This window comes from Syngnathus leptorhynchus, chromosome 7 (genome assembly GCF_054491065.1).
Source record: "Syngnathus leptorhynchus isolate UIUO chromosome 7, UIUO_Slep, whole genome shotgun sequence".
NCBI classification, from domain to species: domain Eukaryota; kingdom Metazoa; phylum Chordata; class Actinopteri; order Syngnathiformes; family Syngnathidae; genus Syngnathus; species Syngnathus leptorhynchus.
In genome coordinates, this window is record NC_141201.1 from 568,042 (window position 1) to 583,293 (window position 15,252).

General features: G+C 49.9%; 3 protein-coding genes across 8 annotated transcripts; 2 read left to right on the plus strand and 1 right to left on the minus strand.

Annotated features, from left to right (window-relative positions):
- Positions 1 to 4,237: 4,237 nt before the first annotated feature.
- Positions 4,238 to 6,331, minus strand: rwdd2b (RWD domain containing 2B). 2 transcript variants are annotated; one of them, XM_085916465.1, is made up of 5 exons: positions 5,537 to 6,331; positions 5,397 to 5,464; positions 4,932 to 5,294; positions 4,570 to 4,809; positions 4,238 to 4,495 (listed from the first exon to the last, which is right to left on the minus strand). In XM_085916465.1, the coding sequence occupies exons 1-5, from the start codon at positions 5,786 to 5,788 to the stop codon at positions 4,492 to 4,494; spliced, it is 927 nt and encodes a 308-aa protein (XP_085772591.1). In that variant the 5' UTR covers positions 5,789 to 6,331; the 3' UTR covers positions 4,238 to 4,491. The 2 variants fall into 2 exon arrangements, with proteins under 2 accessions (XP_085772591.1, XP_085772590.1); XM_085916464.1 differs by having other exon boundaries at positions 4,238 to 4,809; positions 5,537 to 6,330.
- usp16 (ubiquitin specific peptidase 16) lies at positions 5,558 to 10,555 on the plus strand. 2 transcript variants are annotated; one of them, XM_085916459.1, is made up of 18 exons: positions 5,558 to 6,461; positions 6,529 to 6,606; positions 6,681 to 6,880; positions 6,949 to 7,052; positions 7,139 to 7,251; positions 7,329 to 7,543; positions 7,614 to 7,709; positions 7,780 to 7,910; positions 7,985 to 8,072; positions 8,140 to 8,221; positions 8,291 to 8,382; positions 8,457 to 8,510; positions 8,681 to 8,830; positions 8,895 to 9,438; positions 9,570 to 9,664; positions 9,759 to 9,845; positions 9,924 to 10,065; positions 10,152 to 10,555. In XM_085916459.1, the coding sequence occupies exons 2-18, from the start codon at positions 6,546 to 6,548 to the stop codon at positions 10,265 to 10,267; spliced, it is 2,370 nt and encodes a 789-aa protein (XP_085772585.1). In that variant the 5' UTR covers positions 5,558 to 6,461; positions 6,529 to 6,545; the 3' UTR covers positions 10,268 to 10,555. The 2 variants fall into 2 exon arrangements, with proteins under 2 accessions (XP_085772585.1, XP_085772584.1); XM_085916458.1 differs by having other exon boundaries at positions 5,558 to 5,796.
- Positions 10,556 to 10,570: 15 nt separating this feature from the next.
- bach1a (BTB and CNC homology 1, basic leucine zipper transcription factor 1 a) lies at positions 10,571 to 14,098 on the plus strand. 4 transcript variants are annotated; one of them, XM_085916460.1, is made up of 5 exons: positions 10,571 to 10,703; positions 11,798 to 12,052; positions 12,153 to 13,097; positions 13,165 to 13,371; positions 13,441 to 14,098. In XM_085916460.1, exons 2-5 carry the CDS (start codon positions 11,810 to 11,812, stop codon positions 13,627 to 13,629), a joined length of 1,584 nt encoding a protein of 527 aa, XP_085772586.1. In that variant the 5' UTR covers positions 10,571 to 10,703; positions 11,798 to 11,809; the 3' UTR covers positions 13,630 to 14,098. The 4 variants fall into 4 exon arrangements, with proteins under 4 accessions (XP_085772586.1, XP_085772589.1, XP_085772587.1 ...); XM_085916463.1 differs by lacking the exon at positions 10,571 to 10,703 and adding an exon at positions 10,775 to 10,819; XM_085916461.1 differs by lacking the exon at positions 10,571 to 10,703 and adding an exon at positions 11,016 to 11,156.
- The last annotated feature ends 1,154 nt before the right edge of the window (positions 14,099 to 15,252 follow it).

The window sequence follows — 15,252 nt, forward strand, 5'->3', positions numbered from 1 at the left end:
GGCGCTCGCTCGTTAAGCAACGCCATTGACCTTGAGCTAATGTTTTGCTTCCCAGCTGAGAAACATTATCAACACCCTTTCTGGCCAACCATCTGCCCGTCCCCGATGCTCGCCTCGCCTCGTTTTGTGGCCACCATACAAACAAACAAACAAACAAACAAAAGGCCCGCTCGCTATGGCTTGATTAAAATCGCTCGGTTAAGCCCGAAATTGAGACGTAATGGCGGTGCTGCAAAATGATGCTGAGAAGCCATTGTGGTTTAGTCATGGGATATGCGTCATGTTACAAAGAGAGAGATCACAGTCAGAGAATGTCTTGGCCGAACGTGACTTTCCACTTCTCAAAGTAAAGCAAAAGTGATTTGACGAATGGTGTCGATCAAACACGACGAGTTGGATTGGAAAATTCTCGCGTGCAAACGAAAGAAACATTTTTCTTCGGATCGTGGCCGCCTTTGCCTGACTGCGAGCTCTGTGCGTTGTATTTACTTGAAAAGTTGTTTTTTTCTTCATCTCACTTTGAGCCGGAGCGGCCTAAAGCGGCGACGGGAAAATCTCAAAAGTGAGCGGAAAGAAGTAAGAGTCATTGCGATTGTTTTCACCATCCGAGCACGTCAATTGGCTTGTGTAATTCGCCGTCAAAAAAGGATGAGCGGCGGAATGTGGTTTTAATTGGAGATTAGCTACGCCGAGCGACACAACTTCAAGTCAATAATCGTAACAGTGCAGAGTAGAAGTTTGTCCTTTTTTGCCAATATTTGTAGTCACTGAGCGAGCTGCAGGTCGAAAATGGAAGTCTCGGTTGGTCGACGTGAATGAGGCGCTTTGAATTGTTTACCTTTTGCCTCAGTTCAGCCACTTCAAAGTTTTGCAGAGTTTTGATGATTTTGCCTGTGACTTGAGATGGAAGCTTCCATTTGTCAGATGATGCCATCGCATAAGAGAGGCAAAGCATGAAATAGAGATTCCGCTGCCGTTATCTGGAGGTAAACTAGTCGCATAATGACGCTCCGCAAATCGGCCTGCGACGACATTCACGCCTCATCTGCGGAAACATTCCCGAGACGTGCTTTGCCTAATGGCGGCTTCCCGCCATAAAAGCGCCAGCAAATCATCAAATGATGTGCAAATAAAGAACACCTAAGCATCCGCGCGGGGACGATCTTCCGTCCGCTGCGTGAGGTCATTCCATCGGCAAATCAGGCTGGTGCGGGCGGGCGGATGGCGGGCAGCGAGCCGGGCGGCGGCGAGCCGAGCGAGCGAGCGAGCGAGCGAACGGGACCCTACTTGCCCGTCCCGTCGTATTCAAGTCATTCATCCTCCGCCGCCCGCGCGTCTTGAAATAGTCCGCCCAGGGACGAGGCGTCCGATGTTTGATTTATTCCATAATGTATTTTTAGGATCTAATTAAAACAAAGCTCCCTCCCCCGCGGTGTTTGGCTCCATGCGCACACAGGCGCAGCCGCCCGGGCCGGAGAGATTCGGCGAATCTTGTCATTTGAGGCAAACGGCGGGGGATGCGCAGCGCCGTGCAGCGCCGCGCCGCTCGTACCTGTGGCATAAACTGCGCAATAAATAATGTGGCGCCATCTGTTTGGATCGGAGAACTCCATCGTGGCTTCTCCGCACAGAATTCACCAGAGACTTAATTAAAGTTGCAATATCAGAAAGCAGGAGACTGATAACTCCTCTGTTGGAATGACAACGATAGCATATCACAGCATCTGTTTGATTGAGATTAATTCCCGATGAAAGCCAAACAACAGAGCGGCGGCGGTTTTTTCAAATTCCATTTCACGCCAAAACAGGCTTGTTGTTTTTTTTTATGGCGTTTCCAAGCACTTCAGTCAAATCTGTTTTCTTGACAATCTGCTCACGTCGTCAACATGGCTTGTAATGTCTTCGTCTTTACAATGATCGATTTATTTATTTATTTACTCTTTAGATGAAACTGGCACTGCCACCAAAATAGCAATAAACAGTCTAAATTGGATGCTCGAAGCATTCGAGGCTTTTAATGAGACATTTTTGTTGTCAACAGCACAAGTTTAGACTTCCTGTGGAGGTCACGCTTCACTTTTCAACTTCCAAGCCAGTAAGCGCTTCAAGTTTGCTAGCTTCCAGTGTTACAGTTTCAAATTCGTTTTACAAACCAGGATTGAGACTTCAAACCTCTGCTGGAACCAAGTGCTGTGTGATAAGGGCTGTAATACGCCCCCTGGTGGCCGAAGAACAATGGAAAGAGCACAATACCAGAGTTTTGATGCGAATTTAATTCTTGACATTCCATGATCTATCTTTAAAGTACAAGATTGTAGCTTCTACTTGTAATCTTTTTTTTTTTTTGTGGGCGGGCCTGCAATATTGGCATTTCCATTCATTTCAATGGGGAAAGAGGATTTGTTATCGGCTTGAAATGTCAGAACTAGTACGTATAAAGTGGTGGAAACGGCGGCGGAAGCAGTACGGCGGTAATAGCTCGAATAGTTCCAGGCGAGCCAGTGGTCGGCCAGATAGCGAACCTCGGGGATTACTGTGGCCAGACAACTGATTAGATCGTCGCCAGAAGAGAGGAAATGTTTAATCCCGCCATATTTAGTATTCACGGCACGAGAGTTCACCTTGAAGGGTCATTTTGAGAGAGTGAAGGTCCGGAATCCCAAAGATGTGTCAGGGGCCCTGTTTCCAGACAGCGTCGGCAAAGAACGATGGATTTTCTTTTTTTTTAAGTCATGACTTGACTTGGGAGGAATTCATTAAACGTTTCCACTGTGTGATTCTTTGTCTGCTTTCCAAAAGGCCACATGGTTCAAATTAGGCTTTGAGGACAGGCGTTGGCTTTTGAGCGTTGCAACCAGGGTTCGTGTTTGAAATCGGGGTGTGTGGCCAAGATTAGGGTTTCACGATACACTTTGAAGAAAAGATTGAGGGTTCATATTCGACTTTCAAGTCGGGGTCAGTTCGTTTTCAAAAAAGCTCACAAGTCAGGGTCTTGGTTTAGACGGAAATTAGGGTTGCTCGGGGTTTGAAATGAGGAAGCTTTGCCTGCTGAGATGTCCTCAATTCCCATGTCCAAGTTTGCAAACTCTTCCTATTTACATGAGTTTAGCTTAGTGCTGACTAAGAGCCCTTGTCACGAAATCCCCGTGTTGAAATAGTGCAAGCATATTAATTCAATTATATGCCTCGGCGCTCCAATGCACCTACAGAAGTCTTCTATTGTCTGCTGAAAACAAAGAAAAATTGCAGAAAATCCTGTATGAATGAAGTTTAGTGTTGGAGGGGGGGCTTAGCTGGAGAGCGAAGGAAGACGGACGCCTACCTGCCTGCCTTCCTTCCTTCCCTTCGCTCCCTCCGTCATTTGCCAAGCTATTTGCTTACATTAAGCAGAGAGATCCTATTATCGATGCATCTTCAAAGACGCCCCAAATGACTGTAATGGGGAAATTAGGGGGCCGGGCCAAATAGGGCAACCAACACAAAAAGAACACGTTTTTAAAAAGGAAAATACTGGAGAGCGTTATCAAACTGTGTTTTGGTCTCCAGGTTATTTGGATGTTTCTACAGCTAACATGATCACATGACTATGATTCATTACTAGCATCATTTTACAGCCTTGGAATCCGACCCCTGACTTGAAAGACTAATTTGGAATTGAATGACGTCTTGAAACCCTCATTTTACACAAATGTATGAATCTGAAATTTGGCCCTGAACGCAAAGCTGCTTGGGAGTGGCAGATCACAGACTTGGCATGATGTCGATGGGTGCCCCGTGAAGGTGTTGCGGAGCGCCATCGATCTGGCTTATTCCTAACTTGCACAACAAGGGACAGGAGTCCAAAAAAAAACGCTGCTCGAAAGCATCGCGCTTGTTCAACACTGCTCTCTGCTGGCGTTCTTGCGGAAGCATTGATTTAGGGATTCAATTCCATTCAATAAACAGACTGCAAATTTGAAGCCCTAACGCAGAAAAACGTCACTTTGGCTTCGAATCGTGACCCTGACAACCTTGGTTGGAAAATCAAACCTAAATTTCACATTGGCTTGAAAGCCTAATTTGGCCATTATTTTGTCAGCATCTTTGACTAAAGTGTGCAATTTTGTGGCCGGATCCACCATCTTATCTCGGTCACCGGTGACTAAGAAAAGAAAAAAAGACCCGCGTTGAATAATCACACGTTTTAATTGGAGTGTGCTCACTGATTGATCTACCTTAGTGTTCATTAAAAGAAAATGAGATTTTCTTATCTATAATTCTTCAGATGAAATCTTTACAGTCGCCATCTACCAATGGAGCTGCGGCCCTATTAAATGTGCAAACAGCAAAGTCTCTGGTCAAGTGTGCTGACTTAATTGCAAAGCCTGTTCTGGGAGTTCTGCTAACTGGGCCCAGGCGGTCCACTTTGTCCACGTGATGAAGCTGCACTCACAATCCAATCAATGCTCGACACCCGGGCCTGGCCGCCGGCTCGCGAGTGGGGGGGGGGGACTACCTCCTCCCCTCTATGCCAAAGTACATCTGGAAGACTTCGCAGCAGCCTTTCTCCCGCAAGAACTGGTAGACTACCTCCTCCCCTCTATGCCAAAGTACATCTGGAAGACTTCGCAGCAGCCTTTCTCCCGCAAGAACTGGTAGAGCAGACCCAGGTCCATGTGGTTCCCTCGGCTCCCGCGCGGATGGAAGGCCGCCTCCTCGAACTCGGAGAACTTGCGCAGGGAGTCGATGCTTTGGAGGCCGGGCGCGTCCTGCAGACAAACGTCCTCGCGGTGTCGAATGGTGATCCGTTTCCACGTCAGGTTTTTAACTCTGCACAGTGCCGACAACATTTCGTTGGAAACTCGAACCATAGTTGCAAAGTCTGACCCCTAATGCTAATTTCTTGGAAAATCTGAAAAGCATCAATAAAGCCAAATGTTAACCAAAGTTACCTGGACCAGAACTCCTCGCAAGCCGCCTGTGGACCTTCCACACAAACAATTCCAGGTTTGCCGGGCATGCTGAAACCGGATAGTCCGAGCTCCTTGGCCCACTCCACGATGTTCTTCCTCTTGGTGCTGTTGTAAATGTGGTGGCTGTAGATCCACAGCCGACTGAAGGCTTCCACGTCCTTTTTGGGAGGAGGAGGAGGCGGCGCCGCTGCCGATAAGCTTTTGTCCACAAAAGCACCCAAGTTGTCCCTGAGCCATTCCAACGCCAACAGCACGCACACTTCTCCCAGGCAGGTGTCCGCCAGGTGCGCATTGAGTCCTGCGTGGACCTGCGCCTGCTGGGCACGGCTCAGCCTGCAACAACTAAGGCAAAGAAAGAAAGAAAGAAAAAAAGCTCACAGAATTGCAACACTCAACTTGGTTCACGGAAGTCCACACAATCAATTGGATGAGCTCTCATCTTACCGAACCGTTAACTCTGGGACCACACTCGGATACTCTGGTGGATACGTGCAGGAGATCATAAAGTCCACCTATAAATATCACATTCAAGATCCCATTGATACCTGATTAAGTAACTGATTCCAATTTTGCACTTTATTTACCCCCTCCGCGTCTCTCGTTTTGTCATCATCCAGCCTCTGCTTGATGACGAACTGGGGTCTGGAAGAAGGAGATGGTGCCGGTTGTGGTGGGCTCTCGTTGGAAGCCGACGGCGAACGCTCGGCGCCGACGTAGTCCCGGAGTTCAGCGAGGGCCAGCTGGTCCACAATCTCCAGTTCTTCCCGAGTGGGGAACATGCTTGTCAGCAGCTCGAGTTCTGCCAGCTGAGCCTCTGCCCACTCCCTGAACCACATGCTAAAATGTGTGTTTTGAATTTCATTCAAAGTCGGTGATGATTTGGTTTCCGCAAGTTAAAAGTCGAAGTTAAAATTCCGCACAAGCGTGATTCCTTCCGGAAGACTTAGGTCGGCGCACCAGTGTGAACTGGCGTGCCTACCGGAACATGTTTGGCGTGGCACTCGAAAAACGAACCGGAAAAAGTTATTTTTACTGTATCATTTTTTTTATACACACGAAGCTTGCTTTATGAGAGTTTACCCATGACGACAAATACGGGGCAAGTCTGTAATAAACGCACGAAGACAAGCAGGAGCGAGCTCAATTGTCTCGTTAGTTAGTTTAGCGTGCAAGCGACGCACCGGAAGTGCAATCTAGCCGCTGGCTGCATGAAGAAAATGTCCCACTTTTGTTCCGCTTCTCTATCCGACACCATAGACATGATTGGCTTCAGTTTAGATTCCCAAATCAGCGCCTATTTGTACGCGGATTGTGTACTAATGTATCCTCGAAGAGTACTTGTATGGGGCATCTGCTGAGATGTTTGCATCAAATTTGGCGTCTAGTGGAAAAAGTGAAGGAAAGTGAACGCGTGACGTGGTTCGACTCCGCGTGTGTCAAGTAATTCCTCAAGCAGGGAGCCGAATTACGTTATGACATTACGTGCTCGAATCCGACTTTGATCATCACGTAAGTGGCTTGTTTTTAAGCAGCATTACAACACAAATGCGTCATGTGTGGTTTCCATCTGTGATAGCGCAAAATAGGGGGAACATGGGGAAGAAAAAAGCCAAGGACAGACGCTCCAACGAGGATGATGAGTTTGAAATGACAGGTAGGCACGCTTCCATCGCCAGCCACACCAATGACGGTTGCTTACATTTCTACAAATGTATTTTATCCTCGCAGGTCCAGCTTGCAGGCACATTAGGAAAGGCACAGACAAAAGTGTTCTCAAGAAGGTCTCTGGTGTTTTTGATTGGACAAGTTGCCAGGACTGTAAAAATGAGGAGCCCAAAAAAGGGATCAGAAGCAAAGAGCCTTCGGTGGACCCCGAGGAGGAAAAGGACTCGGTGGATGTGTGGATGTGCATGAAATGTGGCCACAGAGTGAGTCGGTGTGACCTGTCGATTGACTTTGACATCCCGAACGCTTTGATTGAAGCTTTTCTTTGAAGGGATGTGGCCGAAGCTCCAAGAACAAGCACGCCATCAAACACTACGAAACGCCAAGGTCTGACACGCATTGCCTGGTGATCAGCTTGGACAGCTGGAGCGTCTGGTGAGTGTACCAATTTGCATCTCCCGCATTTGGGACTTGCTTGAAACGTATGTAAAATACGTTCCGCGTTCTCCGCTCTGGCTCAGGTGCTACGCGTGTGACGATGAGGTGCGCTACTCTGGGAGCAGTCAGCTGGCTCAGCTGGTGAACAACATTCAAAAGATGACTCAGCTCGAGCATGCACAGAAAGCACAGAAAAGTAACAACAACAACAAAAGTTGAAGTTGCTTTTGATGATGTCGCAAGAGTGACATATGTTTCTCCTCTTCGCCGAAGACGACGTGGTTGAGGTGCGACCCAAAAGCGTTACGTTCAAAACCGAAGAAGATGAAGACAAGGAGAACATCAGGGCCCAGAGTTGCGAGAGAAAGATCACCAAGAGAGTGGCTGTGTGCAAGTTGCCAGACTCCACCATGGAGAAAAGCTGCGGTGTTCCTGTGCGCGGGCTAAGCAACTTGGGAAATACTTGCTTCTTCAACGCCGTCATCCAGGTGAGCTTTTCAAAGACCTTTCAAATCGGTCCCACGTCTTCACGAGGTGTCGCCAAATGTTATCTTGCAGAACCTCTCTCAGACGCAGATGCTAAGACAGACACTTAACAAGGTGATCGAAGACAAGAGCAGACTCCGGGTCAAACCAGATTCCTCCTCCAAACTGGTGCGTGACTTCTTAGCCTCAAGGAAATCACACATTTCAAGTTGAACAATTGTCCTTTTTGTGAGCACAGGGGGCCGTTGTGGCCGAACTGGATCCGCCCGGATCGCTAACCATGGCGATGAATCAGCTCCTCAACGAAATCCAAGAGTCCAAGAAGGGGGTGGTGACGCCACAGGAGCTGTTTGCGCAAGTTTGTAAAAAGTGAGCGCCGGCCGCAAAGGTCAGAACCGGCAAATTTGTTGTCGCCTGACGCCTTTTGTCTCGCGTGCGTGCAGGGCGGCCAGGTTCAAAGGCTTTCAGCAGCAGGACAGCCAGGAGCTGCTGCGCTACCTGCTCGACGGGATGAGGGCAGAGGAGAGCAAAGTAAGCAATCGCTTGAAAAAGTGCCACACCTCATTATTAGTGTCCAAAAAAGATTTGCTCCTTTCAGAGAGTGAGCTCCGCCATCACCGAGGCACTTAAACGTTCGGGAAAAGTCACAGATGTAGATGAGCTCAAATCCGTCGTGAAAGGTAAGCGCGAGTAGTCGCCGCGGATGTTCTTTCATTTTGCCGAGCGTCATTGTCGTCGTCTATCTGCAGAGTACGAAAAAAACGGGTTGCCCAAGAATTTTGTGGACCAGGTGTTTGGCGGCGAGATGACCAGCACCATCATGTGTCAAAAGTGTAAAACGGTTTGTGCTGCGGCGCGCTGCCTAAAAAAAACACCAGCCAACGCTCAGCCGGCTCCTCCTCTGACTCTCGCTAGGTATCGGTGGTCACCGAGATGTTTTTGGACCTTTCGCTTCCCGTTTCTGATCAGGTAAACATTCTTGCGTGCGCTTTGGTTTTCCATTGACACAATTCCTTCAAATACTTCCAAACAATGGTCGGGAGTCGTAAGCACACATTTTTCTTTCCCTGTGGCAACTTTTGAAACACGCCTTCAAAATGACATTGTCGTCTTTTCCCTTCATTTTCCTGCCGGTCCAGGCGTACAGGAAGAGGACCCAAAAAACAACGGCACGCAAAAGCAGCGACACCAGCGAGGACGGCCGGGAAAGTCAGAGCGAAGACGTCGTCTGCGCAGGCAGCAAGTACCAGCAGAAGAAAGCCAAGAAGCAGGCCAAGAAACTAGCCAAGGCAATTTTCCATTTGGCGAGCAAAAGCTTTTCCCAGCCCCGTAACACGTCTTTGTTTTGTGCAGCAAGAAAAGCGGCAGCAGAAGCTGGGCAGCCGACTCAGTTTCAACAGTTTGGCATCTCTGGACGAAGCCACAGATGACGACGACGACGACCACCACCACGATTGCGCGCAGCAAACAAAGCTGCCCGGACACAAGGCCAACGCCCTCGACCCGAAGAAGGAAAACAAAGGCGACCCCCCCGTCAACAACTCCCAGTCCAAAGCGGCTCGCGGTCGCGTGGGCGCCATAGCCGCTGCCGTGGACGACGCCGACGCCGACGACTCCCTGGCGGACATGATGAGGAAGATCGACCTGAACGACGCCTTGGTCGAGCCGGAGAGCGAGGACGACGCGTTGCTGGAAAAGGCCAAGGAATACACGGTGGTCAACCAGGACCCGGAACTGGCCTTCCAGACTTTGGCCAACAGGCCTTCGCCCGACAAGCAAGAGTGCTCGGTGGAGTCGTGTCTCTTCCACTTCACTGAGGAGGAGACCCTCAGCGAGAACAACAGTCTGCTCTGCATCAGCTGCACAAAATGGCAGGCCGGCAAGAACAAAACTGCAGGTAGGCAAAAATTCCGAGTTGTCGTTTACGTCCGCCCGGAACGCTTTGAGGCCACCGTCGGAGTGGAATGAATGCGATTTCCCGCTTTTCTGGGATGCGGCGAGTCAGTATTTTGAATTTTCAAACAACAGGAGCCAAGAAGAACGTCTACACGGAGGCTTCCAAGCAAATGCTCATTTCCTCTCCGCCACCGGTACTCACTCTTCACCTGAAGAGATTTCAGCAGGTGATGGATGCGGCAGGAGGAACAAACAAACATTCCCATTTGTACATTGCGCCGCCTGACTGCATTTGCTTTTCTTTTCTTTTCTTTTCTCCAGAACGGTTACAGTATTTGTAAAGTGAACCGACACGTGCCCTTCCCTCTGATCCTGGATCTCGCCCCTTTTTGCGCCCTCAAGAGTAAGGTAAGGATGATTTTGCATTCGGAAACTCCATGCCTACCAACTGGATAATGAGACATTTTGTTTTGTTTCTGCTCGCAGAATGTGGCAGAAGGCGAACGACAGATTCTGTACAGCCTGTACGGGATTGTGGAGCACAGCGGAACCATGAGGTCCGGTCACTACACGGCCTTTGTGAAAGTTCGACCCCAGGACTCCAATCCGTCCTCTGGCAAACCCGAGGGTAAAAAAAAACGCGTACCTGAATCGATAGGACGAATCCGCTATCTGTGCTGATGACGTTTTCGAATCCGGTCTCAAACTCATTAGGAGATCCACCTGTGGGATCGTGGTTCCACATCAGCGACACCAGCGTGCAGCCCGTGAGCGAGAGCAGAGTGCTGAGTAGTCAAGCCTACCTCCTGTTCTATGAGAGGGTCCGCTAACAATCATCGGAAAAATCTGTGCCTCTGTACACCATCTGCTGCTCCAGCTCTCTCCAGTAGTCAAAGTTTCTCTCAGTGTCACTCACGCGGCGGCCACTTCTCAGAGGACATTTAGCGCAGACATATTTTACACCTGTGACTCATGGGGAACGTGTCAGGGTGTGCAAACATGCGGTCCAGTTGTTGAAAAAAACTCTTCATTTCATATAAGGGACGACGGGGTGGAATTTTAAGCAAATACATGTTTATTTTGTATGAATATGCAATAAAAACACAGTTGATGTGAAATGGCGTGCTGTTTTGCAAGTGCTTGGCCCCCGCCCGCGCATGCGCACAAAGCTTTTCCCATCTTGTGTGCTTTTGCTGACTGTGGTCCCGGATGGGCACATTCGTCTCTCTCGACCCAAATGGTACCGCTAACCAGTTGACACGCCAGGTCGGTGCTCACTCTACGGTTTAAGCCATGATTTCTTATTTCTATCTTCGATATCTTCGCTGTTGACTTCATCAATCTTCTCGCTTTAAATTTGAGCGATAACGGCCTCGCCTTCGGTGCGGTGGAGAGGAGGGGGGACAGCGCGCGCAAAAAAAGCTGTTTTCATTACTTCCAAACGTTGTCAAACTTAATACGATACATGTAATACGAACGTTTGTCGACAAAAAAGAACCAACCGTGCTGTAAAACAGGAGTTTGTCGCCACTGAGCTTCAGTTTCTCCCCCGTGCGTTTGGCCAAGTTGGCCAAACATGAGTCAGCATTTTGAACTTCCCTCGACGAGTTGAAAAGTGCTAAAAAGGCAGCTAACAAGCGAATGCTCCAGTTTGTCGAGGTTCAATTGGATGGAAATGCATTGCAGCTATGACGCCGCTATTATTATCCTGCAAAAACAGTTGAGCTTGAACACATAAGCAAGCGTGTTTTCGTTGTGTCGATCTTGAGGAAACAGCGTTGCTCTTAAATGAACTCATTTTGTCGTTATGCAACTGCATTTCCCCGAACTGGTGAATAGCGGGGAAAACAAAGATGTCACTTTTCTTGGCAAAAGTAGGATTAATAATGTTGTAATTCATGGCAGTAAAATGACTCAAGTGTTGACTGTGTCGTGATTCAGGGACACTCAGTTGAAGTTTACCATGAATAAAAGATAATTGTTCATTGTGTATTTGAAACAACCGCATAGCTTTGCCTTGAGAAGTCAGATTAGCTTAATGCTTAACAAACAATGCAGAACACCAGTGATGGCTTTTCGTATGTCGTCGGTGTTTGGAGTTAGTGCTTCAAGTCATGAATATTTGAACACAAACGATGGAGCAACACGTGCAGACCGAGAATATAATACAGAGATGAAAAGTTTAGTCCTCTGCGTAGAACGACAAAATTACTGAAGCATACTAAGCTGCCATTTCTATCAAGTAGAATTTCCTTTCGAGTGCTATTAGAGAGAATTCAAATCTTATTTCATGACATCAGGATGAATGAAGATTTTGGAAGACCTGCGATTAAAGACCTTCCTTCCTCTTCGCTCCTCAGGCCGAGTGAACCATGGCGCGCCAAGCCCAGCGTGTGTCCGTGTTTACCTTCCAGTCGGCCGTGCACAGCGCTCACGTGCTGCAGTGCCTGGACGAGCAGCGGCGGCGGGACGTTCTGTGCGACGTGACCGTGGTGGTGGAGGGCCGCGGCTTCCGCGCCCACGCCGCCGTCCTGGCCTCGTGCAGCGAGTACTTCCACGGCTGCGTCGCTGTCGCCGACTCCAAACGCAACGCCGTCGTCGCCCTGCCGGATGAGGTCAGTTTGGTAACTGGCTCCGTCCCATTTGTATCGGGCTCGCCCAACGGACGTCTATGTTTGATGATAGCCAATGGATGCTCTTCCTCTTTTGCCCCAGGTGACAGTGCGGGGCTTTGAACCTTTGCTCCAGTTCGCCTACACCTCAAAGTTGCTCTTCACCAAAGAAAACATCCACCAGATCCAAAGCTGCGCCAAATTCTTGGGCTTTCGCAACCTGGAGTCGGCATGCTTCGATTTCCTCATCCCCAAGTTTTGTGAGCCCGAAGCGCAGGATGTCAAGCGGAGGCGCTGCTGTCAAGGCGGCGAGGCAAAGGCGCCGCGCGGCTGCGACTTGCGCTCGGACCCCCCGCCGTTGCCATCGGGCGCTCCCGCTCCGACCCGCGACTTGTGTTTGGAAACCCGCGGGCCGCAGATGTCTTCGTTATCCCCGGATTTGTCGGTGGACGTCCCGTGTCCGATGTTGTCGCTGCCCGACCCGGCCGAAGCGGGGCACGCCTCGCGGCTGTGCGCCGGGGACATTTTGCCCTCGGATGACGTTTGCGCTCAAAGCCAGTCGGGTCTGCCGGAGTTGCCGTGCCAGCTGTCGGAGCCCGTGGATCCGCTCGACGGGACGCGGCCCGCAGAGGGACTGGACGAGGCCTGCGGCCTCGTTTCTTGTCCCGGTGCTCGCCTTTTGGAGCGGGCGGCCGAGGATGAGGGATTCTCTGAGAGAAGCAAGGATGAGCGGGAAGTGGCCGAGCATCTGGCCAAGGGGTTTTGGTCCGACCTGTACGCGCCGGCTCAGGCTGCGCCGCCCTCGGACCGGAGCGATCTGGAAAAATCCCCTTCGGACTTCCATTGGCTCAAACAGCTGGACCTGACCTCCAATCCGGCCGACTGTCCTTTCCTCAGGGAGCTGGGATCGGCCGACGAATCGAACCCGTGCGCCGACGCTCCGTCCCAGTCGGAGAAGAGCCCCTGCATATCCTCGCTCAACTCGGGGGATGACTCCGACGTGGACACGGACGGCGATACGGAGGCCAACAACAGGAGAGCGGCCGAGGTGGGCGTCGCGTCGGGACAACTTTGGGGGGGGGGAACCCTACTGACCCGCTGTCGCTCCTCTGCAGATTCAGCTGCCGTTCCCAGTGGAGCACGTCTCGGCGCTGAGTCGCAGCGCTTTCCAGCAGCTTCTCAAGCACCATTCCATGACGCCCGAGCAGCTGGACTTTGTTCACGACGTCCGGCGCCGGAGCAAAAACCGCGCGGCGGCGCAGCGATGCCGGAAGAGGAAGATGGACAGCATACACCATCTGGACGGTGACATCAAAACATTAGTAAGTGGCTTCCTCGCCCCTTTCTTTTTTCTTCCGTCGGATCGATTTCAACTGCATTTTTTCTCGCAGAAAAGCGAGAAGGAGAAGTTACTTCAGGAGCGCGCAGAACTGGAGCAGAACCTGGAGGAAACACGCCAGAGTCTTTGCAGGCTGTGCAAGAGCGTCAGCGCCGAGCCCGCCTCGGACCAGGAGCGCCTGCACTTCCTGGCCGAGCTGTCGGCCCCCGAGTCGCCGCCGCCGCCGCGTAAAGATGCGTGAAGGCGGATTTAAAGCGGTAAGTTTGGAGCCTCGGGCCTGCCCCGAATGTCCAAGGACCTTTTTCTAGTATGCCAAACTGTAGTCACGCCCACACGGATGTGGCATTTTGAATGAACCTCAATGTAGATGGGAATTGAACTGTAGCAAAGTTCCCAGTGTGTTCCTAACCGCAGCGTAGGCATCCGTCGTTTGATTTCTCAGGGAAGAGACTCACCCTGATCCCCAAAACCGCACTTGAACACGTCCCCCCCCCCCCCCCCCCAACTCGTTTTTATCCTCAAGTATTATATGACTGTAACTATGCAAAGCACTAACGTAACTTTTCTACATCATGAGGCTGTCACTGCTAACGCAACGGCATTGTCATGCAAATGGTGCCTTATGCATTTCATTCTGAAGGACTGTTGCACTAACCCAGAGCCCATATTGATGACTCTTTTCTATTAAATGTTGTCTTTTGTAATCAAAATCCGCTGTGTACTAGCTGTGTGCTAGCTGTGCCGCTAGAGGGCGGTAGACGTCAGCAATTGCATTGCTCATGGCTCGGAGATGGGAAAGGGGTGCAAGAATGTCCGAAATTCAGGGTGGCAAATCCCTTCACCCAAATTTGTAAAGAGGATATCATATGGATTTTAATAGTCACTTGAAGGAAGTGAAAACTTTGTAACCGTTTTAAAAAAAGGCTGACGTAAAAAGTATACGATATTAATTTGCATTTGCAGTTTTGAAAATCATTTCCCCTCCTAAACTCAATTTAATACTGAGATATTGTCTTCTTTTTAAACACAAAATGAACTTAAAAATAAGGACGTTGCCTTGAAAGTGAATCATAGAAATCAAATTCCTTTTCACGGCCTGTTCTTGCTTCATTTGCTTTTGATCCTTATGTCGCAAACCAAAGTAGCAATGTAAAGCGGGAACGCTCAAATCAGTCCATTTCCAAGTGTAACCAGAGACAAGCAATTGTGCAGCTTCCAGACGTTCCAATGGTTTAGCAAGGGAGCGTTGCCCATTTTGCATTGTTCTGAACATGTTTAGCCTGCTGGGCTCTCATTCCACCCAAGAAATCAACGCCGGCCGGCACAAGGTCCCCCCGACAAGTGAGGTGGCGTCAGATATCGGCCCCGCCTCCTCCCGACCTGCCGTGACACGCAATCCTCAAGATGGCGCTTGTCAAACGTGCCTTCGCTGTCAAGTCGGGGTCCCTCCCCGGCGCCGGCGTTTCGCCGCATCAAAAGAGGGACCGCACGATGATCCTCTCTTTGCTTGATTTGAGGAGGAGGAGGAAGAAGCGGCATCAGCGGCATCAGCAGCATCAGCAGCACCAGCAGCTGCGCGACACGGCAAGGTCAGGGGCTGCTAATCCGCGGCCTCATTCATGCCAGATTAAAAACCTGCTCCCAGTTCTGATTAAGAATGCAGGGTTAGAAGATTAAAAAGCGGCAAACAAAATGAAAGCAGTTTAAGACCAATCCTGGAATTCATCAGAATAGCAGAAACGGTCTTAAAGGAAGAACTGGAGCTGGCATTTTTCACTCCGACCCGTCACATTTGGTTTCATCCATCAACCCGCTTTTGACATTGTTACGTCTTTGTGCTTCACGTCGCGTCGTGACTTCCTTT

Excerpts from the sequence above, each read along its gene's own strand:
- usp16 (XM_085916458.1), top strand. Across the intron at positions 9,665-9,758 it reads ACCTGAAGAGATTTCAGCAG|AACGGTTACAGTATTTGTAA; the intron begins GTGATGGATGCG and ends TCTTTTCTCCAG. Across the intron at positions 9,846-9,923 it reads TTTGCGCCCTCAAGAGTAAG|AATGTGGCAGAAGGCGAACG; the intron begins GTAAGGATGATT and ends TTCTGCTCGCAG.
- rwdd2b (XM_085916465.1), bottom strand. The coding sequence starts at position 5,788 with ATGTGGTTCAGGGAGTGGGCAGAGGCTCAGCTGGCAGAACTCGAGCTG. Across the intron at positions 5,295-5,396 it reads GTCCCAGAGTTAACGGTTCG|TTGTTGCAGGCTGAGCCGTG; the intron begins GTAAGATGAGAG and ends TCTTTGCCTTAG. Across the intron at positions 4,810-4,931 it reads TGCGAGGAGTTCTGGTCCAG|AGTTAAAAACCTGACGTGGA; the intron begins GTAACTTTGGTT and ends GGCACTGTGCAG.
- bach1a (XM_085916460.1), top strand. The coding sequence starts at position 11,810 with ATGGCGCGCCAAGCCCAGCGTGTGTCCGTGTTTACCTTCCAGTCGGCC. Across the intron at positions 12,053-12,152 it reads TCGTCGCCCTGCCGGATGAG|GTGACAGTGCGGGGCTTTGA; the intron begins GTCAGTTTGGTA and ends CTTTTGCCCCAG. Across the intron at positions 13,372-13,440 it reads ACGGTGACATCAAAACATTA|AAAAGCGAGAAGGAGAAGTT; the intron begins GTAAGTGGCTTC and ends TTTTTCTCGCAG.